At 32.0% G+C, this 14,288-nt stretch overlaps 1 protein-coding gene across 1 annotated transcript; it reads left to right on the top strand.

The window, feature by feature from the left end:
- Positions 1-7,350: 7,350 nt before the first annotated feature.
- LOC11420642 (F-box/kelch-repeat protein At1g16250) lies at positions 7,351-8,721 on the top strand. Its single transcript, XM_003593446.4, has one exon. The coding sequence runs from the start codon at positions 7,531-7,533 to the stop codon at positions 8,638-8,640; it is 1,110 nt and encodes a 369-aa protein (XP_003593494.1). The 5' UTR covers positions 7,351-7,530; the 3' UTR covers positions 8,641-8,721.
- The last annotated feature ends 5,567 nt before the right edge of the window (positions 8,722-14,288 follow it).

The following is a 14,288-nucleotide window of genomic DNA, read 5'->3' as shown; positions in this document are numbered from 1 at the left end:
TAATGAAACTTTTGCCTCTGCTTATTCCCATTCCTCAAAGCCCTCTTCAATGTAGCCCTCATCCTCCAAAACAAGCTCCTACAACGCTTCTTTCCATAAACATTCACCCATTCCAAATTCTCCAACAAACCCATTTTCACAAAGCTTGAAACTTGGCCAAAAAAGAAGGAAAGTTATAATCTTTAAGAATTTTCCTCAATGGGTATTTATAATGAGAAAAACAAAAGGTTGAAAACTTTCTAATAATGAGAAACAACAACACTGTATATCGTGTAGGGGATGGGATGTGATGATGAAAATGGTTGGAAAGGTAAAAACTTTTGATACTGGGTTTAGAGAAAGAAGAGACACTGAAGTAGAAAGCAAGTGGCAGAATGTAATATTTTTTGTCTTTCAAAGAAGGTTTTAAGAAAATGGTTTTGTGTGTTTATATCTATAGGAGAGTGGTGTCACACGTTGGGATGATAAAATTCTCTATAGATATTATATAGAGAGAGAGAGAGAGAGAGAGAGAGAGAGAGAGAGAGAGAGAGAGAGAGAGAGAGAGAGAGAGAGAGAAACAGGATGGTGGTGGGGTGGCAGAGAGCAGTGGGCAGAGAGCCACAAAGGTCGTTGTATCACTATCAGAATCAGAATTGAATTCAGAATGTTGTTGTGACCGTATAACGAATTTTATAGTATAATAATAATGATACCTAAACCTATGCTATGCTTATGCTATGATATGATATATCTTCTCCGGTTTTTTCTTAACTAAAATCATTCCCTCTCACCTTCTTTTTTAGTGATTCTAGGAGAGAGATTATTATTAAGTTTCCCATTATCTTCTCTAGGTAAGATTTTGTTGGATGATATTATACACTAAAAAAAAAGCTCTTTTTATTTTATTTTTTCGTAAATGAGGAGGAGATGATGAAATTTCACCATTTGCGACATCCTAGTTAGATTAAAAAAATACATTCATCACGATTACAATCAAGCAAAACACGCGAATACAAATTACAAAATGAATTATGGTGGGCGAGTGATCATGAATATAAAATAATAACGATCATAAATCGACCTGAAATGCAAAAAAGAAAAAAAGAAAAAAAACTTTGAGCCAAAGCTCTTTAAGCAAACAATTTGAGTTGAGTCGACCCAAAGTTAATCAAGTCTAAACAACACAAATTCAAATAATTTTACATCGGATGTCTCGAACACAAATCATATGAACCACTAAAGAAGACAACCGATCGAAACTCGAGTTGAAACCACAAATCTGACTCTGTGAACAGAACGTGATAACCAATAGACGCATTGTATTTACAAAGAAAACCAAAACTCAAACCCGAAAAAGATCATAGCTCTTGGCGTCATACAAACCTCCATGGTTGCTAAGCTAATCACGACAACTTTGACGACTAAAACCCCATATGGGGTTTGGTGGTGGTGTAGCTCCTTTATTTTTTGTCTACGTAAAAATTAAGAGAAATGATATTTGTACAACCATTTTATGACAACTTTTAAACAACTTTCTTTCTTATACTCACATGATGTCGTTATCCTCTCTCTTACTTTTTCTCTCTCCATTGTTTTTAACCAATAAGAAGAGAGAGAAATAAGATTGTCACCAAAATTATCATTAAATAGATGTATAATTATCATTGCTCAAAAATTAAATGATGACCTAAATCTTTGAAGGTTTAAAATGTTGATGCCTAAATTTTCTGAAAGATATTTGCTTATTACTCTATTAACTTATGTTTCTAGGGGTTAAGTTCTCTATAGTAGCTCAATGAATTTTAGGGGTTATACACTATCAGCAAGAAGAAAATTAACATAACGATTAACATACTAATATTTGCCATTAAAAGAAATTTCAAGAAAATATTTGCATACTTAATTACTTTAAAAATAGAGACTAAATACTAAAAAAAAAAAAACATTTTATTTATTAACCCACAAATCCAACCATAAGCTGCACAACTGCTACAAGCAATCTTGATAGGTTTGAGTTGGAATGGTTTGTAACTTTTTCTTGTGATGAAAAGGCAAACCAGTTGTAAAGTTAATGTTTTTTTTTTTTTTTTTTTTTTTTTTTTTTTTTTTTATATAAATGAAAATATAGGGCGATGGAATCATGAGTAGAAGAGACTTAAACACTCGAAAAATACTTATAAAAGTATTTAAATTTTTGCGTAAAAAAGTATTGACATTTAAATCTGTTTAAGGACAGTAGCGAAGTTTGAAGACAAAGCATACATATTCAAGATATATCTTTTCACCATGGAACCAAACTCTTGGGGTTGTATGTTAATGTTTGCACTAATTTGTTGACTAAAAATTGTCTATATATATGACTAGAATATTTGTATCACACTTTGGATGTCTAACCAATTAAAAATCCCTTGCCGCATTTGAGCAAAAGATGAACACTAAAAAAATAAATGTTGCAGAGTTTCATCACACCTCTACAAACCAAGCTATATGTAATCTATTATTTGAAAGCTTTAATGCATGCAAAGACACTTTTATAGGAACTATGTGAATGTGATTCCAAAGACAGGCATGTAAGGAAGAACCATCAACATTGCCTCTTTGAACTTTTACTCACTAGCTTTTATATACTTTTTACAAATTGCTCACTCTCATGAACAATATTTTCAAAATCTTTTATCATCTCATCTTTGTTGCATTTATTGAACACATTTTTACAAATTACATGTCTTCTATTATACAATTTTAAATAAAAGTAAAAAAATAAGCTAAACATAATCAACATGTATTTGATTCTGCGGCAATATATTGTCAGACGAGTGTGTAAACAACTAGAAATTGCGACTTTTCAAAAATTACGACAAAACAAAACATTGAGATGTAGTTTTAAGGTAAGCTTTGATTCTCCAACGTAGAAACACACTATTATTAAATGAAAAATGTTATCAAGTGTAATTTTACATATATGTGATTTATATTTTTTAGATGAAATTCTTATTATAGATTTTCCTTAAACAATAAATATTTGTTAACATGACCTTTATTAAAAAATATCAAAAATCAACTTGAAGTATCTTATTTGTTACTGTACAATAATCACACGTTTCTACAAAAATACAATATTCTGCATATGACAATTGACAAGCTCGTTTCACAATAACCTGTAAGAAACACTGCCATTTCACTATTGATCAGAGTTTACCTATGTTACATACGAAGCCATCAATCACTGTCTAATTCACATAGAAACCAAACTAGGCTAGTTAAAGCACCTTCCATTAGGTGAATCTCTCTACTTTTACTATTACAAAACTAGATATAAAAAAATGGATCAAAATAACAAGAAAAGGACTTGGCAGCAGTAAAAAAAACTATAGTATATACTATGAAGCATGGATACATTTACGAACTCTTACATATTGATATCATTAATAATTTAAAAAATCACATAATAGAAGATATAGAATATATGTCGACGTCGGATATAAGATATGTTCAACATTGGAACACGTCTAATATGAGGAAAGTATAGAGTATATATAATATGAATTTACAATGAAAAATAAAAACTTGAAGGTGATCAATCAAATCAACACAAGCCTTTTTGCTCCCAACTAGTTTGTCTTCCACATACATACACCCACCAACCAGAACCCATGTGGGCTATCTCTGCTGCACCACATCTGATTCTTCCTCTTTCTGTCTTCTTCACTAAAAGTCTTTTTGACTTTTTGCTTTATAAACATTATTCTTATTTAAATTCTCTCTTGTCTCATTCTTGTGTCCCTTATTGTGCTCACTACTGCCCCACGCTAGTGTATATTGTGTGGGGATACCCTTCAGATGACTTGTCATTCTAAGCCAACAGAGCAACTCTTGGCACCCTATGCAATGTCCTTATCTCTTGTATGTAGTAAACTAAATATGTGAAAAATTTGATTCTTACATGTTTTGGTCATATTACGCCTACTAAGTCATATTTTAGCCACTTGGTATAGTCCTAAATTTGTGTCCCTATTTTGGAAGGAAATGGGCCACATCCATTTTGTACCTTTCTATAATAGTATTAGCTAATCACTAATAATAACATAAACATCTCATATTTCCTCTATTCAATATCCTATTTTATCACTATCTTTTTATTTTTATCACACCACTAATTTATCATATCTATCACACATCTTTATCTTTTTCTTTCTCAAGGTGTATAAACCTATATGACTATATGAGGTGGACACCAACATTTCTCCATTGTAAACAAAAATGTGTGTACTGTATTTGGTTTTATGGTAAAAAAAAAAAGAAGCTAAAAGTGAATTCAAATAAGTAAATAAGCCATTTAGTTATTGACATCACAAGATAATTCAATTTAACGTGTGTTTGTTATAGAGTTTTATTTGACGCAGCCGTGCGTTTATCAAGAAGCTTGCATTTCTTCTAGCTTCATAAAACCACGACAATAGTAACTTTAACGCAATACCAAAGAAGCCATTATTAGTCTCTAAAATTTGTAAAAGAGCCAAGTTATGAATTGTAGTTTTAATCTCCATACAAAATCAACTTACTTCGTAGGCCAAGTTTATGCAGCATGCACAATGTTTTTCTATCATTGAATCTATAAATTATGCTATTAAATTAAAATATGACAAGATTTAATGATTCAATGGTAAAAATATACTTATCCATGCATAATGCAATATTATTTTGTGTATTCACACACAATTCCTCATGCATTAGTTGGTTACAGTCATATATTGTCAACTCAGTAATTCCTATATATCCCTATCATTCATAGCTGGATTTTTATGCTATTAATTTTGATTCCTCACATTTTTCTTGCTCATGTGCCCACTTTATCTCATTTTCTTCTAATAAAATGTTGTTTCTGTTTTTAGGACCATTATTAGATATGCCAATCTTTAACTAGGTAACAAAGGGTTTGTTGTCATGGCCATGTCTTTGTCACACCCTTGTTGCTTTTGAAAGATTCTTGATAGCATTCAGAACAAGCAATTAGTCATGATCGTGCAGTTTTAGGAGCAAGTTCCCAAAAATTCAACAAACAAGAGGTTTCCTTCATATGATGTGTATAACACATTAAAAAGTATATATAGTTGCTTTCATTATTACCTGTTTTGGTAAAATTGTTCAATTTCAGATTCCAACTATATAGTCAAAATCTTCTCTGTCATCATAATCCAATTGATGATATCAACAAATGGGGCCATGGGCCTTAAAGTAAACAATACAAGAAAAAACCCAATAACCCATTATGGATACCCAAAATTTACATAACTCTATCTAGTAATGGAAATGTTAAACACAGTACTTAAGCAAGCTTTATCAGTAGCAAAAATGTTAACAAGAGTTTTTGCTAACAAAGTTAAGCAGGGTAAACAATCATTTTGATCTTGAATGTGAGAAGCTGTCACACTATAGTTCTGATTGTATGTAAATTTTCAAACATATTCTCAAGTCTTTTTGTTAGTAATTTTATGGACTAAATTAATAAATAACACATTATAGGATTAAGCTAACTAGTTAAATATATATTCGAGGATCAAAATAACTAACAAAAGATATATTTAAATATATTTTTTATCTCCACAAGTCTTAGCGCAATTGATAAAAATGCTAAAATTATTAAATCAGACGTTGCGATCGAAGATCGAACCCTGATTCCTTCACTTATATAAGTGAGTTTTCAATGGCATAGCCATTTCATCTAGCTACCAAAAAAAAATGTATTTTGTAATTGTGATAGATTCAAAAACTATATGTACTACCTGTGGTTCACTCATTTTGGGATCAAAATGTTTTTTACCCTAAAGTTAAAAGGTATTGCCCTGCACACAGTCATTATACATTAAATGCATAAGCGTGAGATATGTGGGCATGGGATGATGGGAAGATATATGTTATGGGCAACATGTGTTGAATAGTACTAATACTATAGAAATAGGCTAGCACACTTTTTACATTCTTAAGTTGCATAATGCTATATTAATGTGTTTACTTTACTAATCACATGCTATGGTTATTGCATGTTTATTAATGGCTGCTGATGACATGATAAAAAATCTTAATCACGGTACACCAAATCTTCCAAAGTAGAAAGGAAATAGAGATGAGAGATTGCAAAAGCATGGTGTATTATTAAAACCAAAGTATGGCATCGAAAAAACAAAGGACTATTTTTTGATACATACACCTATGCCTATATACTCAAACTAGTGTTTGCTTAATGAGAAAAAAGTATCATAGATATCCACATTTTCATGTTTCATGTTGTAATATTATTACTGCATAGCACTGGTATCTCATATGGATTTGTTTCCGATATGCTATCTTTTTAGATGCTTTCTCAGCGTGTGTTTCCCTTGGATTTCTCTCTTTTGTTTCTTTGTGTTTGTTACTTTCCCTACAAGATAATTTGTTTATTATTTGTTATCTCCACCCCCCGCCCCCCTTTTTTCCTTTTGGGTGAAGCAAGCAAGAGGCTATGGTACCATTTTCGTTCCTTTTGATTAAACTAAAGTGTTAAATATGTAAAAAAATTCATCCAATACATAGAAAATCGGAAACTTTAGATTAAATAAAGAGGGTTTAAGGCTATAAGCTATTATTCCAAATCAGTGTTTGCTTTGGTGGTGGGAATTCCACGTTAGGCTAAAATCACAGCAATAATTCGCGTTTGCAGTGAAAATAGGAATACTATTTTCTTAAAAATCATGTTGAACTTGCATAGGGACGCCGGAATATATTATCACCAAATGCCAATCCAAACAAGCCATAGAAGATGATACACTTGTGCTTATTGGTGTAATTTCAATTCTAATTTCACATTAGAGATACCCATGTTGAAAAATTCACAATGATAAATTAGTTTGACTCGTAGATGTTTGGATTGACCGTCAATTTTCCAAAATCATGGAATATCAACTTAAGTATGATAAAAATTATGCTTTGAAGTTCCAACAAATCCACAGTGTCACTATGATTTCATCAAACCGGATGTGTATCCAAATATATTTAAAAAAAAAAAACTCAATGAAGTAGCATGTAATTAAAAGCTAGATTTTCCCAATAATCTTACTCTTACACTTATCGCTATCTCACCTCTCATTCAGGTGCTACTGCCAAAAGTGTAGAAAACACATTCTACCAAAATTCCAACTACTAACATAAAAATCTACGCCAGAAAGAGAGATTAATTTAATAAAATTATGCTCAATTTTTTGTTTACTACCTACTCAAACCTTGGAATATCCGGAAGTTATGTGTCCCAAATGCTAACAACATAAGAAGAAGAAAAAAAATGAACATAACCACCAAAATGTTAATATTCAATCACAAGAAAAACCTTTGATTTTAGCGTCATTTGTTCTTCCTAGTCGATGCTCACAAACCAACTTATTTTGTTTTCTCCGCCACCTTTTTCTATATCTCTACCCTCTCTTTATATTGTTACATTTCCCACTTCCCACTCACACAAAATATAGCATCTAATATCACTAATACACTTTGCATAATAATCTCTCAAATTCTTTAATGGGGTCCCTTCCTTCTCCACCACCATCACCATCCCAAGAAAATCATCCTTCAAACTATGTTATGGTCACAATTTTCTGTCCTAGAGAACCAACTCCAAATGTGACACTTCCTAATTCAATTCACCTTTATTATCCATCCATGAACACATGGACAAATGTTGGTAGAATTCCTGGCCTAGTTGATGACCAAGTATTAAAGGGCTTTTCCATGATTTCATTGGGAGACTTTATTTATATAATTGGTGGCCAAATTTGTAACAAAGAAAAAGTTCATGTTAATGATGACTCAGCTGAATTTCTTGATGAGGGTATAAAAGTTGTACCAAATGTACTACGTTACAACATAAGAACTAATCAATGGTTCAATTGTGCACCACTATGTGTTGCAAGGTATGATTTTGCTTGCACTGTTTGTGACAACAAAATCTATGTGGCTGGAGGGAAGTCCAGGCTGGCAAGTGCAAGAGGGATCTCATCAGCCGAGTTGTATGATCCTGATTTTGACACGTGGAGCCGTTTGCCTAATTTGCATATTTTAAGGTACAAATGCATAGGTGTGACATGGAAAGGTAAAGTTTACATCATAGGAGGATTCGCTGAAAGAGAAAACTCTGATATGACAATGCCTAGTATAGTTGAACGGAGCTCAGCTGAGGTTCTTGACTCGCAAGCAAGAAAATGGGACCTCATTGCAGGAATGTGGCAGCTCGACGTGCCACCTAATCAAATTGTGGCGGTGAATGACACTCTTTTTAGCTCAGGGGATTGTTTGAATGCTTGGAAAGGACATGTTGAGGCGTATGATGGTAAATTTTGGAATGAAGTTGATGGATCGCGCAAGAGAAGTCTTTCAACGTTGGAATATAACTACGAGAATTGGCCTCTTAATCAAAGACTCTACTTAACTATGGCACCAATTGGGAATAAATTGTTTTTCTTGGCAGGTTATAGGGTAGGTGGCGGCGAATTAGCAAGAACAATGTCTGTTGTTCACGTATTTGATACATCGGCCACCGTGGATCCTTGGAAGAGTTTTGAACCAATGGAGTTGGAGGGTGAAAAAGAGCTATGTAGTCATTGTTGTGTTGTGCAACTCTCATCACCTTAATTGATTGAGAGTACTACAAGGAAGAAGAAAAAAAAACAGAACGATGTATGTTTAATTATAGATTATATGATATATTTTATGTTGTGATCAATGCATGACATTTTTGTTTAGATAATATCAACTTTTCAAGTAAATTCAGTGAAACAAGGTTATATCTTACACTAATAGATAATAAACCACTCTAACTGACATTAAAACTGACTAACAAACTAATCAGGTGGTTAATAACAAATAAACTTCTAATAAGATAAACAAACCACATTAATAAATCAAACTAAAAGGAATATAACTAAGTATCACAATACTTTTTCTCAAGTCGGGTGAAATATGTCATGTAAGATGAATTGCTGTCAGAATAAACCATGGCAGTGTCCACCTTCACTTCAAGGTTTCTCAATAATTGTTTAAGCCATAAAAGCTTAGATAATAGGAAAACAAGGGCTCTCTGTACAGATAACATTGACTGAGTTTATTAACTGGAAAAGTAATGTCAGGTCTAGATATAGTTAAGTACATTAACTTGCCTGCCATCTTTCTATATTGAAAAAGGGTCTTCATTACTGTCAATTAGAGGCAGATTAAATACCCTGGTCCGTGGGGCGGAGGGTATGATCTCCATCCTCATCCCAAAACCACCCTCATAAATTTTCTAATATGCACATAATGTAAACTAAAAAGTAAAAACTATTGTTTTATTCGTCGGAGTTTTTTTTTTTACCAAGATTAAGATTGATAATTTTACTCTATAACGCCACTCGTTGAAACGGTTATCTTGCTGAGTTGGTAAAGATGGAGAATGAAGTGATCGTAAAACTTGAAAATGTAGCTATTGAACGCTCAGATCAGTCGTATTGGATAAATACAACATTTGAAGGCAAAAGATTATCAAATGAACTCCCTTAGACGGGTCTCGGATCAGTGGCGTAGCGACAATATGGTGAGAGTGTTCAAATGAACTCTCTTAACTAAAAAAAAAAATGCACATATACCCCTATTTATTTTGCATTTTGAACCCCTTGAATTTCTTTTCCACCATTAGCCCAAGAAGTTCAAGAACTCAAAATTCAAACTCCCTAGGTCAAGGTTTTGGCTATGCCACTAGTTCAAACCCAAAACTTTTCGATCTATGATCTGTCTTTTTACTATGTGACTTCATTTTTTTTTTAATATGTATAAATTAAACTTCATTCAGTTTAACGGATAATAAAACAATGATAATACGTACAATTGTTTAGGAAAATTGTTCTTTAAGCTTCTGAAATTTCTCTCACGCTCCCAAAATTACCTTAAATGACAGGTAACGTCATTCGCTCCATAACATTTAAGTTTAGGTATTAAGGTAATTTTTGGATACGTGAGAGAAATTTTAGAAGCTTAAAAGCAATTTCCATGTACATGTATTATGGCTTAGATGGGTCAAAGAGAAGCATAAGTGGCCCCGCTCACTCTCTATTGTAGGCTCAAATATGAACTTGACAAGCCCATCTACAGGCCCACTATTAAATCAAGCTCCAACAGAGAACCGTAAAAATAGTAAAAAAGCCTAACCCCGTTCCGTTCTCACCATACCTTTATCTTTGGGATATGAGTCAAAGAGTCAACTATTAAAAAGCTTATTTAACAGCCATAAAAAGAAGAGAAAGTAAGGTAAGAAAAGCTTCAATCATTCACGTGAGCCATGCCAATGGGCTATCTTACACGAGCCACCCACACTTCTCTGCCTCACATTGACCATGACCTTGTTGTGGGCCCCACCCTCTGATTCTGAATTTTCTCACAGTACTCTGTTTGTTGATTATTACGTAAAGATCTTCGCACGTGCTACATGTTGCATGCACGCGTGAAGCTTTCTCATCAGTTCACTGTACTATTTTTGGTATACACTGTTCAAATATTTATACTATTTTTTTATCAGATATTTATACTATTGAAAGCCTATTTTTTTAATTCCAGATGTTCTTTAGTGACATGATAAATCTCAAGTTGAACAAACTCTTACATATATATTACGATAATTCATTGCAAAAGTCTTTACATCAATGGTAGAAGTTGAATCTATGATTTTGTTGATGAGTTAAGTTTTTATCAACCGAATCAACTTTCATTGATTATATTTTTTTTATGATTATTTATTGAGTAATATTTTATTTTTTGATGATTTTTTTTAGCAATTTTCCAACGTTGTATTGTTTGTTTTATTTAATCCTTTTGATTTGATTTTGAGTTTTTGTCCTTGAAGCAACCTAAAGGGCCACATGCTGGGTTTGGGTCTCAAAAGGTCGACATATATGGGACTATGGGATTCTTGTTGTCTATAAACATTTACTAGCCCCTACCTAGAACTATACTCTCCCTCGGTGGAAAAATATTTGTTCCAAAATAATTGTATTTTTAATTTTTTTTTATGAAATATGAACTATTATTTTTTTCAACTATATCTTATAAATAATAGATTAAATTACACCAGCTGTTCTTTAAATTATTTAATTGTAATAAATTGGTCTTTTAAGTTTTTTTTGTATCACTTAAATCTTTTAATTGAATTAATTGTAACAAGTTGGTCTATTAAATATTTTTTTGTACAAATTAGGTCATTTAAGTTGTTTAACAGTAAATTTAGGAGATTTTAAATCTAAAAGTCTTTTAAGACTTAGTTTCATTTAACATATGTTTTACGCCGCCTTACATTCAAGAGTCATTGAACATGGAATTGTAGAAGCTACTATTTGTGTTGGTTGAAAAAATATTCATGTTGAAGAAGTCTCACACCATTTAAAATTGTAAAAAAAAATGTTGTGAGAGGTACATTAGATATTTCTTTTGGAAAGTGTAAGTGTATTGAGGGATAGGGATGGTTAAGGGTAGGCTATTTAACAATTTTCACAGTGTTATTCGCTGGTTGTCATTAGATAACGTTGGTGGTTTTATCTCATCTTTGGAGTTACCACATTATTTTCTCATGTTCTTTTATTTTTCTCTATTTCTGTTTTTCTCAACAAATCGATATCAGTGGCTTCGTTTCGAGCAGTATATAATTTTTATTATGTTATGTGGTTGCAGCATTATCTGATCTTCCACATTAGAAAAAAAAAAAAATTATTGTAAGAGATTCTCGCTTGCGGCACTGTCTTAGCACTTGAAGTGGTAAATATTTGAATCCTCAAGTAAGGAATGAGGTTGTTTGGTCATAATCACATGTAGTGTGTATATAGAATGAACAAGGACTTAAGTTGATTGTTAGGAGCAACCATGCAACTATCTTGACACGAATGACGAGACTACGGGAGTATGGGTGGTTTTTTTAAGTGATATTGAGAGAGTAAATTGAATGTTAGGAGCTACCATGTAACTATTTTGTACTTTTATGCGTCGTTTAAATGGATTTCGATGTAAATCGATCAATTATTTACAATGGTTTAGATGTATTTGTCTTTGCAAGAGTATAAACCATGTTTCTTTTGCGGTGTTCAAAGTAGCGGTACGCACTAGATGAATTATTGTAAGAAATCAAATGTTCATTTGTTTGAGGGAAATATCAAAGAGAAAGAGAGAGTGAACTTGCTTGGATTCTTGAAATGAACCAAGTTTGTGAATGACTATGCAATTATTCTCATGGGAATGAATTCCTAGTTACCCTGTGTCACTGTGTGTATATAATATGCCAACTTGTGTCCTTCACTTTCCTATAACATGATAACTTAGGATTGTTCATTAACAAACTTCTTTTGTATTGTATCTTGAATACCATTCCATATGCTTATTGTACATATGCTATAGATGATTAACATGCCCCTATATGTCTTTTCATGCTTCATAGACGTTACAACATGTTTCTAAATGTCTCACATGTTCCTATTTGCCTCGCATACTACCCTGTCTAAGTGTCAATACATGTTACACATTCTAATATGTCATCTTAAGATTAGGATGAAGATAACAGTGTGTCATCATGTTCCTAATGATTCTATGCCATAAATCTCTCACATGTTCATGCACGAAAACATACTCATTGATTGCCATATATATGACTCAGAGACGATTCAAAAATTCAGGCACCCGATTATTTGAATATATATTTGGATATTACATATATCAGTTTTAGGACAAGTTTATAAATTTGTGGACCCTTCTTTAGAAGAAGAGTTTATAAATTAATTAGCACAGGTCTTACATTTAGATGTTCTGTATATACACGACACCTTGTATTTATCGTTTTTTCGTCTAAATTTGTGAATTTTTTTACGTATTTTTGGCTTAATAAATTTGGCTGATTCAAAAAAATATTGTAGACTAAAGAACTCCATTAGCTTTTTCTTCAATAATATTCATATCAAATGTTTTTTTTTTCTTCATATTGCTCTCTATAATATTCTTTTCATTAGATTTATTCCTACCAATAGACTTGTTCATATATGTCATTTATATAATTTTAGCTATGATATTATATATTCTTCCATTGTTTGTAAAAAAAATTAAAAATTGATATCAACTTTCTTATTTAGTCAAATGAGAGACTCATTACTTATCTATCAATATTTGGCGGTGTATTTTAATCAAATCTATAAGTAGCATTTTTTGTAGTTCAACCTACAAAGAAAACATCAATTGTAATGATTTAAACTCATAAAAGAGAGACCAACTCAAAATATAGATTATTAAGTGGAAGAGCCTTACTCTATGTACAAAATTAAGACAATATTAGAGGAGGCATACGTATAACTCAAAATTACAAGCCACACTAAAAAGTAATTATAACACTGCTTCATCTTTATATTTTATGAAGTATCGAAACAGACACGACATCAAACACAACACCAACATCATACAATTTTAAAAAATAAGGTAATTAATCATACATATAACGATGACAGATACATCCCTGTGAGCTTAGCTCAGTTGGAAGGGATATTGCATATTATATGCAGGGGCCGGGGTTCGAACCCCGGATACTCCACTTCTCCACATTTAATTGTGTGAGCTCTAGCCACTAGACTACTTGACAAAAAAAAAAAAAAAACGATGACGGATACTTTCTATTAGAAGTGTCGATGTAATTAATAAAACTAGGGAACAAACAACTCGCATTGGAGATACTCAAGGAAGTGAGTACCATGCAATCCGTGAGCATAAGCTACTAAACTACCCTTTCCATTTTTCAATGTCTAAATGAGCACAAAGTCACCGTTCTTTTTTCTCCCTCTAAACGGTTTACTTCATTTTCAATATTTCAACTGTACTGCAACACAATTTATTTATTTTACCCTTCCCTCGAATATATATATATATATATATATATATATATAAACTCAAGATTATAATAAAAACAAGGATTTTTCTAACATGTGCAAATTTGCACATGTTAAGGATACTAAAGTAGTAAGTTTATATTGGAACTTGTGTATTTTACATTAAATATATATTCTTTTTTATAACAAGTGTGATTTTCAATAAAAAGTTGCTTCTTTTAGTATCCTTAACATGTGCAAATTTGCACATGTTAGAAAAATCCTAAAAACAATAATTGAAAGAAAAAAAAACTATTCCAAAAAGGTACTATTACTCCGTAAAAGCAAAAGATGAAAAAAATTCAACCCTTGTTGTTTTTTCAGTTTTTATCGTTTTCCTCAAAACAGACGACAAACAGGGTC

The sequence above is a fragment of the Medicago truncatula genome, chromosome 2 (assembly GCF_003473485.1).
Source record: "Medicago truncatula cultivar Jemalong A17 chromosome 2, MtrunA17r5.0-ANR, whole genome shotgun sequence".
Taxonomy (NCBI): domain Eukaryota; kingdom Viridiplantae; phylum Streptophyta; class Magnoliopsida; order Fabales; family Fabaceae; genus Medicago; species Medicago truncatula.
This window is presented reverse-complemented; position numbering and strand designations above follow the sequence as displayed.